Source organism: Chroicocephalus ridibundus, chromosome 5, assembly GCF_963924245.1.
Source record: "Chroicocephalus ridibundus chromosome 5, bChrRid1.1, whole genome shotgun sequence".
NCBI lineage: Eukaryota > Metazoa > Chordata > Aves > Charadriiformes > Laridae > Chroicocephalus > Chroicocephalus ridibundus.
Genome location: NC_086288.1, coordinates 66,229,580 through 66,242,487, shown reverse-complemented (window position 1 = coordinate 66,242,487; position 12,908 = coordinate 66,229,580). Strand labels below are relative to the sequence as shown.

Genomic DNA, 12,908 nt, shown 5'->3' with positions numbered 1-12,908 from the left:
AAAGGATGATTATTCAAATAGCAAAACCAAAACTATGCTCAGCTTAAAAGGAAACTGAAGTTTGTTGGTTTTTTTAAGCAAATAAAATAAAATAGCCGTGACTTTCAGCCGTCTGAACTATTCTTTTACAGTACCAAATACAGCCAGTAGATGCCTGCAAACACCGTAGTATAATTGTAGCTGAACACCTTTAGAAATAACATGTGTAATAAGTTTGCTTTGCCATTGTGAAGGATCAGTAGTTAACATAATAACCAACCTTATTAACAAATACGTTAAAATCTCTCTTCTAACAAATATAGCCATAATGGAAATGGATGTGCAATGCTAAGATCATTTTGGGTGACAGAGTAGTTCTTGTGTGTAATGGTAGTAACATGCTCACTTCAGCTGTATTTCAATATTCCTATTTATTTATTTGCTAAACTGCATTCACTGACTCATATTAGGACGTAGAAGTGAAACGACATAAGAGTGTGACTTTGGTGAAAATCAGTAGTATATTACACTCAGTAAACAAAAAAAATGATCCTGTGTATCCTTCATGCTTAGCATTCACAGTGGTTCCTTAAGTCCTTGTATAGTCTATTATAATAATTTATACTTCGGGAGGAAAGTTATTGCAGTACAAATTCCTTATGGGGAACTGACTCTTGGCATATTCTTGCATCTGGATCATAAATCTTAGCAGTATATCTGAATTGTCTTAGTCAGAAAACCAATTGATCAAAGCATAGTGGGGGCAGGAGCAGCAGCGTTAACTGTGGAAGCCAGGAATCTTGCAGTATTTCTGAAGTGTTGCACGTCTGCTTGAGCTCCCTCCCCAGATATATAGAATACTTAGGTTAATTAGGTTAAAAGCTGAGCCACGTGGAGAAAGTACTTGTAGTAATTCCTTTTTCCTATCGTGCTATTGTGTTCAGTTATCCTGATTCCTAGTTAGAAATCAGCAGATTTTGGTAAAATTTGCTCTGGCGCCAAATAATGTTTTTTAGGGATCATCTGTCTCCTGCCTCATATGGCAGAAAAGCACAAACCTCATCTAAGATAGAGGATTATTGTTAGTAATGGCAGGTCAATGAATTTTTCCAGAGAGTGACAACCCCCATTGAGTTAAAAATTAGGGATAAAATCGGTGAATTTACTTTTCATATTGGCTAGCCACTGAAGGAATGGGTAAGGAACAGAAAAATTCTTTGGAATTTTCTGCCTGGAGAAGGCACAGTTTTTTCCCTTCTCTGATTCTATTCTACAACTATAATAATATTTATTTTTTTTTTTAATTATTGTTCTGTGAGATAGTCAATGTAATTTAGTTTGGCATAAAATTGTAAATTTAAGAGCATGACATTTTGCACTATTAGTGTCATGAGACAATTTATGAAGTGGTATCTCAAATGTATACATTCTGTCTCACCGTGGGATTTTACTCTATTTTAGAAGGCAATAGGTGTGCACAGACCCAGAACAGTGAAGTTGGTGGTGTGTAGGTAGTGAAGTGGTTTACCTATTGATGCAGTTTTATTAACAGTGTGGTGAACTTTTAGGAGGACAGACTCTATATGTGAACTTCCTAAACATCATGGGAAGTCGTATTACCTGAGAGACACTTAACATTCCATGACAGTTAACTATTTCTATTGCATTTTTATTATAGGAAGTGTTCTCAAAGGGAATAATACTGCTCTCTGCTATAGCAACAGTAACAGTTCACGGGGAGAATAAATTTGAAGTTGTCACATCCCATAGGACTTTTGTCTTCCGTGTGGATAAAGAAGGTAAGTAGAACATGTGTATCTCTAATGATTACCAAAATGCCATGTAACCACTGCTGATAAATTATGTCTGTGAAATATAACTTGTTATATTAGCAGAAATATTTCTGAAATCCGGCCGTTTTGGGCTCATAAAGTGAAACCGGAGATAACTGTAAGCTTTGTAAGAACAACTGAAATTGTTGGGGAATGGCTTGTAAAAATATCAAAATGAGAACGCTATTTTCCCACTTTTCTGCCTCCTCCCCCATCCTTCCCGAGGATGAATTTTTCTGGTCGTTCCTCCGGTCTCACTAGCAGCTCTTGCAGCCTGTGTGCTCTCAGCCATCTGCTCCGAGTCACCACTTGATATAAAATTGACAAAGAGCAACAATGAAGTTGATGGCCTGAATGTGATGCTGTGATCAAAGGAAATCTGGGGTTTTCTGTGTGTCTTTATTTACTGCCTTTATACTGTATTTTCAGCCATCTATTGATAAAGAATACAAATGTAAATTGTAGTGAGAAAGTTAGCATGCCTTCTAATTTAATGTTTTATCAACCTACAGCTCTCATATGCGGAATCATTATCAGTGCATGTATGACTTATTTATGGAAACAATCAAATAAAATGGAATACCTAGGAAAAAAAAGATATGCAATATGTATTTACAGCAGCACATGCCAGATCCATTATAGCTAAGGGTCTCTCAGCATTTCCATTATCAAATCCCATTTTTATGGGTTATAGCTTGGTTGTAAACATTTGCTGCAGGCTGTAACAGGAGTGCAGCATCAGTGAACAAATCCTTCTTATCAGGTTTGGCTCAAATCATTTCAGGCATTTTTATGCTCTTATCTGAGTTTATAAGTATGTCTATTTTTACTATTTTTGCCTTTCTCTTCTAAATTTATTTTTTTTACTTTTTTTATAAATTGGAACGTAACCATGTTAGTGCAGTACATTTTGTAGGGCTGTAATTTGCTTTATGGACCATTGCCTTTGAATACTATAAAAATGTTAACAACTTATACTGACTTATAATATATTCAGAGCAACTACTTGTTATACACGAAATTGCGTTTTCATTGAGTATATAACCATCATTGGACATAGTAGCCTGTCTGTAAAGCTGTTCACTTAAGGTTAGAAATGTGTGTTGAACAGGTAGTTTGGTCCTTACTGTATCCAGAGTTGGATGATGTATTCATAGTAAATTATGTAAATAACTCTGCTTTCTGTTGTGTGCACAAGCTGTTACTTGATGGTACTCCTGTGGATTTGTGGTTGGGAATTGTTCTGTGATGATTCAAAGGGTACTTAACTTCTTTTCAAAGATTTTTGAAATTGAGACTTTTATATATATTTCATCATGTGTGCCGTATTTATTAACTTTTTTTTTCTGATGGAGTATCAAAATAAAGAATGCTATCATTGTCTTCATTGACCTATGTCCTTGGTACCAACGTTGGTCCGCAATCAGTGGATCATAGCGCTCATTTTGTTTGCTTTCAGTGCTCTGATTTATTATTTTTTGGTATATCAAAAATACACTATTTTTCAATCCATTTAAATATCTAGAGAGAAAAACTCTATATAATGTTTTGGAAAGTTTACGGGCATTTGGGCGCAAAAATTAATAGTTAGGTGACAGCAATGAATTAGAGCATAATCTGCTCAGATGCAGTTTAATTGGAATTAAATCCCATTTTAAAAAATACTTTTAGAGTAATTTGGTGCCCTCAACTATACTGAGATATTCCAGTGATCTTTTCAAAGTACTTTAAAAGAGCATCTATTAAAACAAAACTTCTAAGAGAAGCACTTGGATCACCTTCCCTGTGCTAGTCTGTTGGGCTGCTATCTTCCTCTTCAAAGTATTTTCTGATGCTTAAATTAGTGTATTTATTCCTTCTTATTGCACACATGACATTTATGTAGTTAGCATGTTACTGGTTTAATGGTGCTCTTTGCAGTGTTCGGCACTGATTGTGTCAACTTTATATATAGCATGGATAGAATTTTCCTTCCCTCCCACCTCCCCCCCCCCAGTATAATTTATGACCTGAATCTTTCAGAGCAAAGAGTAGAAACATACATGATATTCCAATCGCATGGGTAAAGTCTAATTCATTCAGAATATTCATCATTGAAGAATATTGATCTTAATCTGGTGAAATATCCGAACATAGTGAATCAGACTGAGTGGAACTTCATTACTTCACCTACTTGTGTTCATGTATTTGTAAGATGTTAAATTAATAATGCGTGCAAAGATATTCAAACATGCATTTTCTTGATTACTCAGTACCCTTGACAATATCAAGCTTAACCACTACACCTTAATGGAATAGATTGTAAATTGCCAAATGTTTTTGCTTAAAAGCATGGCCAAACACAGAGTAGCACTGGTGATGGCTTACCTCTTTAGTGACAGATGATATTTGGGCTCCCTGGTTTTTGCTTACATGACTTCTGTAGTTCTTTCCCATTGATCTGGTTTCCATGAGGTGAATGTGCCACCTGTCTACCACCTCAGTCTTTAAGCTGTCTGGAGCTAAGCATCTTGGAACTAGTAGTCGTGATTTTAAGAATCTTGATGATCAGTTTGTATAACTATCAATTTACGTGTTGATTGTTGGGAGTTAATTGAATGGCTGTCTATGCTAACATCTCCAATGATACAGAATCTTGTGTTATTTTTATTTACGCCTCCTCTTCAAGGTGGATGTTCTCTCTGATGTGGTATAGCTGTACCATCAACTAGCATAGCATAGTAGGAAGGACAGGAAAACTGATGTGTAGAGAAGAGTGGAGCTGCTGCTTAAGCATATGTCTTTGCCTGTTTTTTTTTTCTTGTTTAGAAGAAAGGAATGACTGGGTTAATACGATAATCAGTGCCTTGAAATTGCAGTCTGATAACTCTCAGTCTCGAACTTCTGTCGCCCCTGAGAAAAGCGGATACCTGGAGCTGAAAGGATACAAAGCCAAAATCTTTATTCTACTTCAGGGGAGTACTGTGTGGATCTGCAAAAATGAACAGGTAAATTTTTCATATGCTTTTTGTGAATGAATGCTTATAAAGATGATTTAACTAGTGAGTTGGAAATTGAGGGCTCTTTGTGAGTAGGTGCATTTCAATATAAATGCATATCTCTTTTTATGTAGTACTTTATTGCTGCAATTCTCAGAAGGCTTCAAAAAGCAGGCAAAGTATCATTATGTCTATTGTACAATGGAAAAAACGAATATATAGTGAGGTGAAGTGAAAAGCCCTGAGTGTCACAACAGGTTAGTGGCAGGGCTGGGATTAATTCACTCTTAAAATGTGTGCCGTAAGCACTCTACTAGATCAGAAAGCTTATTTTGTGCACTGGTTTCATTGTCCTATAATGCAGTGCTCTGGAAAGTGTGCTATACAGAAGTAGATTGTGGTATTTAAGTGATACTTCAGGTAAATGTTCAAAACCGATGTTCTTTGTGTTTAAAAACCTAGATTGGCCAGTTGTTTAAGAACCTAGATTGGCCAGTTTCTGTTGTGCAGTGTAATACTTTAAACAAATCCAATATTAAAAATCATGAAGTAGGCCTATCATTTCAGCTCCCAAGATCTCAGGCGTTTTGTTTTGGGCATGAATATATATGATATAAAGTAGTTAGCTGTGGAACTCTTTAGGATGCTGTAGATAGAGGATAATTGGGTTCAATGAATGACTGTGTGAACTAGTGGAAGAAAAATCTATTGCAGGACATTAAATGGAAGAAATTATTTCTGTGTAACGAAATTGATGACCCACAAGTAGCTGGAACCTGGAGGGCATTTGGGGGGAGGTGGTGTCAACATGCTTGCCTTGTTCTCATTTTCTCTCAAATTTCTGTACAGGCAAACTCCTGTTTCAAACATGAATGGTCTCTCAGTAAGACTTGTAATTTTGGAGTTGATCTCACTTCCTCTCCTGTTTTCCTCTTAAGTTTGAAATTTTTCAGATGGGCTTGAAGGGACCACATAATGTTCAATATTAGATCTTACTATTCTTTCCCAGATTTGAGACTGAACAATTCTTTTTTTTTTTTTTTCTCCTTACTGTGCTCCAAGGAAGTTTTATTTGTCAGATACCTTCTTTGAGGTCAGTCAACAACCAACTAATCAAAAACATGATGCAATTTATGGATTTATACTGTTCTGTAGCTCTAACAAAACTTCACGAATGATTTAGATGTAATATTTTGTTATATTTTGTTCAATATATTCATTAATGACCTAGATGAGGGGACAGAGTGTATCCTCAGCAAGTTTGCTGATGATACCAAGCTGGGAGGGGTGGCCGACACTCCAGAGGGCCGTGCTGCCATCCAGCGTGACCCGGACAGGCTGGAGAGCTGGTCAGAGAAGAACCAAATGAGGTTCAACAAAAGCAAGTGTAGGGTCCTGCACCTGGGAAGGAAGAATGCCAAACACCAGTATATGTTAGGGGCGGACATGCTGGGAAGCAGGTCTGAGGAGAAGGACCTGGGGGTCCTCGTAGACAGCAAATTATCCATGAGCCAGCAGTGTGCCCTTGTTGCCAAGAAGGCCAATGGCATCCTGGGCTGCATAGGAAAGACTGTGGCCAGTAGGTCGAGGGAGGTCATTCTGCCCCTCTACTCTGCACTGGTGAGGCCACAACTGGAGTACTGTGTCCAGTTTTGGGCTCCCCAGTTCAAGAGGGACAGGGCACTACTGGAGCGAGTCCAGCGAAGGGCAACCAAGATGATTATGGGACTGGAGCATCTCCCTTATGAGGAAAGGCTGAAAGAGCTGGGACTCTTTAGCCTGGAGAAGAGAAGGTTGAGGGGGGACCTGATTAATGTTTACAAGTATCTAAAGGGCGGGTTTAAGGAGGACGGAGCCAGGCTCTTTTCAATGGTTCCCAGTGACAGGACAAGGGGCAATGGGCACAAGCTGGAACACAGGAAGTTCCGTTCAAATACACGGAAAAACTTCTTTACGGTGAGGGTGACAGAGCACTGGAACAGGCTGCCCAGGGAGGTTGTGGAGTCCCCTTCTCTGGAGACTTTCAAGACCCACCTGGATGCAGCCCTGAGGGATGTGCTTTAGGTAATCCTGCTCTAGCAGGGGAGTTGGACTAGACGATCTCTAGAGGTCCCTTCCAACTCTGAAGATTCCATGATTCCATGATTTTACCGAAACTGTGTTGGCTACATGTTACTTGAATTTAAGCCTGCAGCACGTGTTTTGCTGAATGAGCACCACAGAGAGGAACTGGTCGACATAGTTGAGCACAGTACTTTCTAGCTATACTGAAATCCTCCGTCTTAATTATTGTAATGAATAGCTGACCTGCCAGTTAGTTTGTTTATTTAAGTAAAGTTTACAGCTAGATGTCTTAAAGGAGGAATAAAACCAAAATGCAAATGCCACCGTCCCACCCTGAAACCCTGTACTTCACTGATGTTCTCTTATATCATTACAGTAGAAAGAATGAAGTTAACCAACTTACTTTACAGTCTCTGCCTGTGGGATGACCCACACTGTGCTGCAATGCTCAATGTTACTGTCCCATCATGGGATTTCCAGGTATTCCGTCAGTGAGAACCCCTGGAATGCTTTCCCATGAATGAGAGTCCTCTCGTTGTGGATGTTCATTGTAATCAGCCACTTTTACCTTCAGCATCAATACTATATTCATCTTATGCCCCTCAATACTTTTACGTTCTCCCTTATGGATGTTCTGAGCTTCTTGATTAAGGGAAAAATGTGGTATTTCAATGAAGTATACAGACTTGTGGAGGAATTTCTCTTCCAGAGCAATAGGTCATTGAAAACTAGTTATATCTTTCTTGAGAGTCTCCATATCAGGCATCCAATTTTTGCTTTCTTCCTTCTTTCTTACTCTACCTGCATATAACCATTGGGAGCATCTTTCTTTTCTCAAGTAGTCCTTTGATCTTTCTCTGTTGATATGGGGCGCTCACAGCCCTGCCCAGTGTGCTGAGTCAGTTTTTCTGACTGTATGTTGATACAGAACTGTTCCAGAGCCATTCACTGTTGAAGGGTTCTTGATTGCTCTGTTATATGTTTTCAGGGTGCAGATTATGACTACCTAAAATAATTTTAGACTGCTTGCTCCCCCTTCCCCATCAATTTCCTTCTTTACAGATTTTAAAAAATTATTATATTGTGTGTGCAAGTGTGTGTCAGTTCTGTTGCTTGTGCTGCTGTATCAGCTCTGCCCGTTCAACATCCTTGATTTCAGATTTGCTTTAGCTGATCATAAAAGCACACCCTTATACTTTCTCTCTACTAGATGTTTATTCCCTTCTACTACATGGATGCTCTGCAAAGATCACTGACTGCAGTGCAGCAGAAGGCAAACCAAAATCCAGCCCCGAAACAGAATGAAGGTTAGACATGCTGCTAGGCTGTCAGCTTCTTCTGCATGTATGAATATTACAAACAATAGTGCAAAACCGGCTTCTTCCCAAAGCTTATTTACTTAAAACCAAAAATATCAAATGGTCCTAAGAGGTTTCTTTTTACATCCTCCATTTGAACAATGTCTCTTTCTGTATGCAATTTCTGGCTATTTGGCAACCAGAAGAAATAGCTTTTGTCTTTAAGCTTTCATAGTCTGTAATTCTTCTCTCGGTACCTCTTGTGTTTTATTTTCTAGTTGAAAACCAAATTATTTTTACTGCAGCGCTGAAGAAAAACCCAGTAATATAGCATTAATCCATTAGAGGGCTCTGTTGTTCTAAAAATCTTTCCCTATCTCAAGTTTGCACTTTAGCCAGTAATTACTAGGCAAATATGTCCAGGGATGTCCTCAAATCCTGTTCATATTGGAATTCACTTCCATACTACAATGACTCCCAGAGATACTTAGAGGGGTTTATTATAACTGCAGTGCTAAAAGACACCTATTTAGACTTCTTACAATGTTGAAATGAGATCGGATCAAGCCGATTCATTGATTTCTGTTAAACTTGATAGAGGAGAGTCCACTGTTACTTTAAAAGATTTTTCTTCATTGTTAAAAGTGGAGAAGATCCTAAGCCAAATGCCAAATCCTAACACAACCACCATGAACTTTGTGAAGTTCAGATTGAGATCAGAACATCATGTCTCAGGCCCATTTCTAGTTAAAAAGTGATTGGTTTAGCTTGAGCTTCTGGCAGTGATATAGTGCTAGTATGAAACCATCAATTTCTTTGACTTTCCATGTAGTGCAAATTCCTTAAACTTCCTCTCTGGAGCAAAAGTGAAAAATAGATTGTACAGAATCAATTTGTTCAACCTGCAACTTGCTGAAATTCCCATTTCTATTTCAAAATCATTCGTGCTTAAATAAAAACATGTCATCTGATCCTTCATGACAGCTCAAACATTGGCTTGAAATGTCAGTCTGCTGTGGTAGTGCCAGTGATAACCTCCCCTCTGTGACCATCAGAAGGACTCTGACAGATGCTTGTGTGATCTGCTAGAATATGCTCTCTTTGTTAGGATGTATTTAAGATTCGCTGGTATCTAAAGTCAGGGAGGGCCTAGGTGTCACAGTGTTTACACTAGAGTTTGGCTTTGATAAAGAGAATTCAGGATCCTCTGTTACTGCTTTGGGTGTTTCTGAAATAGATATATTTACCTGGGATATTTGAGGGAACTTTGCCAAATACGAAGACTGGGAAATGGTATGTATGGCTGTGTGCCATAATTATTTGTGACTTCTTTTCTCCATGCATGACTCCAAGTTAAAATGTGAATAGTGATGAGTATTCTCTCTGTTATGGGCAAGCAATGGTATCCATTTCTTATCAAAAACCTCTTGTTTCATTTTGGCTCAGTGCTCTTATTGATTTCAGAGGGTTTTTTGTTTTGTTGAAGATTGAAAAGATTTGTACTGTGGCAGATGGAAATGTTTATTCATGTTGAGAGAACCAGTAAGAGAGCGCCTAGTAATTTTCATTTCCTCTTCACTGTTAATGGTGCATTTAAAGCAAAACCGGACAACATCAAAAGATGTATTACAGGAAGTTACATTAAACAAGTAGAAGATGGCAAAAGGTATGATAATCATCACCTACCTGGACTTGTGCAAAGCATTTGATACTGTCCTGCATGATATCATTGTCTCTAAATTGAAGAGGCATGGATTTGATGGATGGACCACTCAGTGGATAAGGAATTGCCTGGATGGCCACACTCAAAGAGTTGCGGTCAACGGCTTGATATCCAAGTGACGACCAGTGATGAGTGGCATTCCTCAGAGGTCGGTTCTGGGACCAGTAGTGATTAACATTTTTGTTGGTGACACGGACAGTGGGGTTGAGTGCACCCTCAGCAAGTTTGCTGATGACACCGAGCTGTGTGGTGTGATCGGCCCACTGGAGGGAAGGGATGGTATGCAGAGGGACCTGGACAGGCTTGAGAGGTGGGCCCGTGCAAACCTCATGAAGTTCAACCAGGCCATGTGCAAGGTCCTGCACCTGGGTCGGGGCAATCCCAAGCATAAATACAAACTGGGTGGAGAATGGATTGAGAACAGCCCTGTGGAGAAAGACTTGGAGATGTTGGTTGATGATAAGCTGGACATGAACAGGCAATGTGCGCTCACAGCCCAGAAAGCCAACTGCATCCAGGGCTGCATTGAAAGAAGCATGGCCAGCAGGTTGAGGGAGGTGATTCTTCCCCTTTACTCCACTCTTATGAGACCCCACCTGGAGTACTGCGTCCAGCTCTGGGGCCCCCAACAGAAGAAGGACATGGACCTGGTGGGGTGAGTCCAGAGAAGGGCCAAGAAGATGTCTCCTGTGAAGACAGGCTGGGAGGGCTGGAATTGTTCAGCCTGGAGAAGGGAAGGCTCTGGGGAGACCTTATAGCAGCCTTCCAGTACCTAGAGGTGGCCTACAGGAAAGATGGGGAGGGACTCTTTATGAGGGAGTGTGATGATAGGATGAGGGCTAACGGTTTTAGACTGAAAAAGGGTAGATTTAGATTAGATCTTAGGAAGAAATTCTTTACTGTAAGTGTGGTGAGACTCTGGAACAGATTGCCTAGGGAAGTTGTGGATGCCCCATCCCTGGAAGTGTTCAAGGCCAGGCTGGATGAGGCTTTGAGCAGCCTGGTCTAGTGGGAGGTGTCCCTGCCCATGGCAGGGAGGCTGGAACTAGATAATCTTTTAAGGTCCCTTCCACCTCAAATCATTCTATGGTAATATTGAAAATCAATAAGGGGACAGGTTGAAGGACAAATCAAAGATGGTGCTTGAGACTGGCATTGTGAAAGAGAGGAAGTGATGGTAATGTCGGTGGAGGGAAGTGGAATGGATGGATGCATGTATCTGTGTGTGTAAGAAGAGAGATGGGTGCTTACCTGTCTTAGAAACACAGGCTTAAAGGGGAGTGCTTTGAGCAACCTGATCTAGTGAAAGATGTCCCTGTCCTTGTTAGGGGGGTTGGACTATATGATCTTTAATGGTCCCTTCAACCCCAAAGCATTCTATGATTCTGTGAAATACAGTGCAAGATATGATATGGTTGGTATTCAGGGGCAGACTTAGAAGTCTGTGACTTTCTGGTGTATAGTGATGGGAATTTATAATGATCCTGTGCTAGGGGATTGCTCATTAGGAAATGGTCTGTTTTTCCCTAGAGAAAATGTAATCCTGATTAATAATCATGAACATGATGGATAAGAAAGAGAAACCCTTAAAAAAGAATAAGTAAAGGATCTATTAAGTACAGTAGGAAGTGTCTAACAATGGAAGGTGAACAGAGAAGAGTAGTTAAATGAAGTCCTGAAGATGAGTAGTAATGATCATTTGTCATGCTAAAGCAGCATGAGAAAGCCTTTTAAACCTATTTAGATATTTCGTTGTATCATCATGATAATATTTGTGAATATGGAATGAGTCCAACATGATGGCAACAGCAATATGAAAGAAGAGTTGGGGAGAGGAGGTGAATGTAAGTTGAGCAGAAAGCAAAATAGTTACTAAAAAGATTTTGAGATCTAACGAGGAACTCTAGCAAAGCAACTGACAGTTTTGGAAATGAAGTTAGGGAAAGAGGTAGGGGATTAAAGGCCATGAAATAAAGTGGGAGGAGGAATGGGAAGACCTTTCAGATAGTTGATAGACAGTAAGTGAGAAGAGAGATAAGTGCCTGATACATACTGCGATGGGGCAGTGGAAGGTGTAAGTATTGACAACGAGAAAACCTGAGACAGTGTCTTCTGTGTCATTGTGTTCCCCGTCCCCTGTCCTCATTGCCCCTGCCCCAGGAACATGTGTCTTTTTGGAGATTTTGTGGTGATAAGCTGTTATTTGTAGTAATAACTGGGAAGCTCTCTAGACAAAGAATTCTCTACTTGATTGCTGGTGTGGACTATGATCAAACATGTTTATAAACATATGAATGATTGTCGCCTGGAATGCTTTAAATAGGTGGAAGTGACAGAAAAAGTTTTTGTTTTAAAATATATTGGTGACTTAAAGTGAAAGCAAGTGACCCAGCCTCTTTTAAATACAGTTGTTTGCATCAAGCTGTAACTGGGATGATAGATTAAAGTCGTATTCCTAATTTTCCAGCAGTTCCTTGGCAAGAAATTAATTCCAATCATCTTCCATACTCAAAACCATAGCAAAGATCAATTGCTGTGCATGACATCAGAAACAACTAAACAGGAAATAACTCAAATTCTGTAAAAAGGTTTGTTCTAGCTTGTTGAGCATATTAAAGAACATGGAGAAGGGCATAAACAGGAATTCTATCAAAGAAAAGTTAAAAAGTTAATGCTAAGCTCTTCTATGTGCAGTTAAACATTGCCTCTGTGAGGACTTTATTTTTCTTGTTCATTTGTTTTTATGCTATTAAGATCTCATTGAGATGTAAGTAGACCTAAAGCAATCATGAAACATGGGAGAAAGCCTAACACTTCCGCAGCAAAGAAAAGCTTCATGATTAATTTGATTTGGGGTGGAGGGCAGGGAAGAAAGAAGGAAATGACAAAGTTATCAGCTTCTCAGAATGCTCACTCAAGCTTTCTGGATGACTACTATGTATACAGCCGGCAACCTTGATCATGTAAAAATTAACAGTGAAGAAAAGTAGGATTTGTTTGAATTTTATGAAGAAAAAAGATTTTTACAGACTTT

The 12,908-nt window shown here is 39.3% G+C and overlaps 1 protein-coding gene across 1 annotated transcript in view; it reads left to right on the top strand.

Annotated features, from left to right (window-relative positions):
- The window catches only part of ARAP2 (ArfGAP with RhoGAP domain, ankyrin repeat and PH domain 2), a 131,270-nt gene that overhangs the window by 22,809 nt on the left and 95,553 nt on the right, over positions 1–12,908 (top strand). The window contains exons 7-8 of the mRNA XM_063336482.1: positions 1,658–1,778; positions 4,620–4,798. Of these exons, the coding sequence (XP_063192552.1) occupies positions 1,658–1,778; positions 4,620–4,798 (300 nt within the window). The remainder of the gene's footprint in view (positions 1–1,657; positions 1,779–4,619; positions 4,799–12,908) is intronic.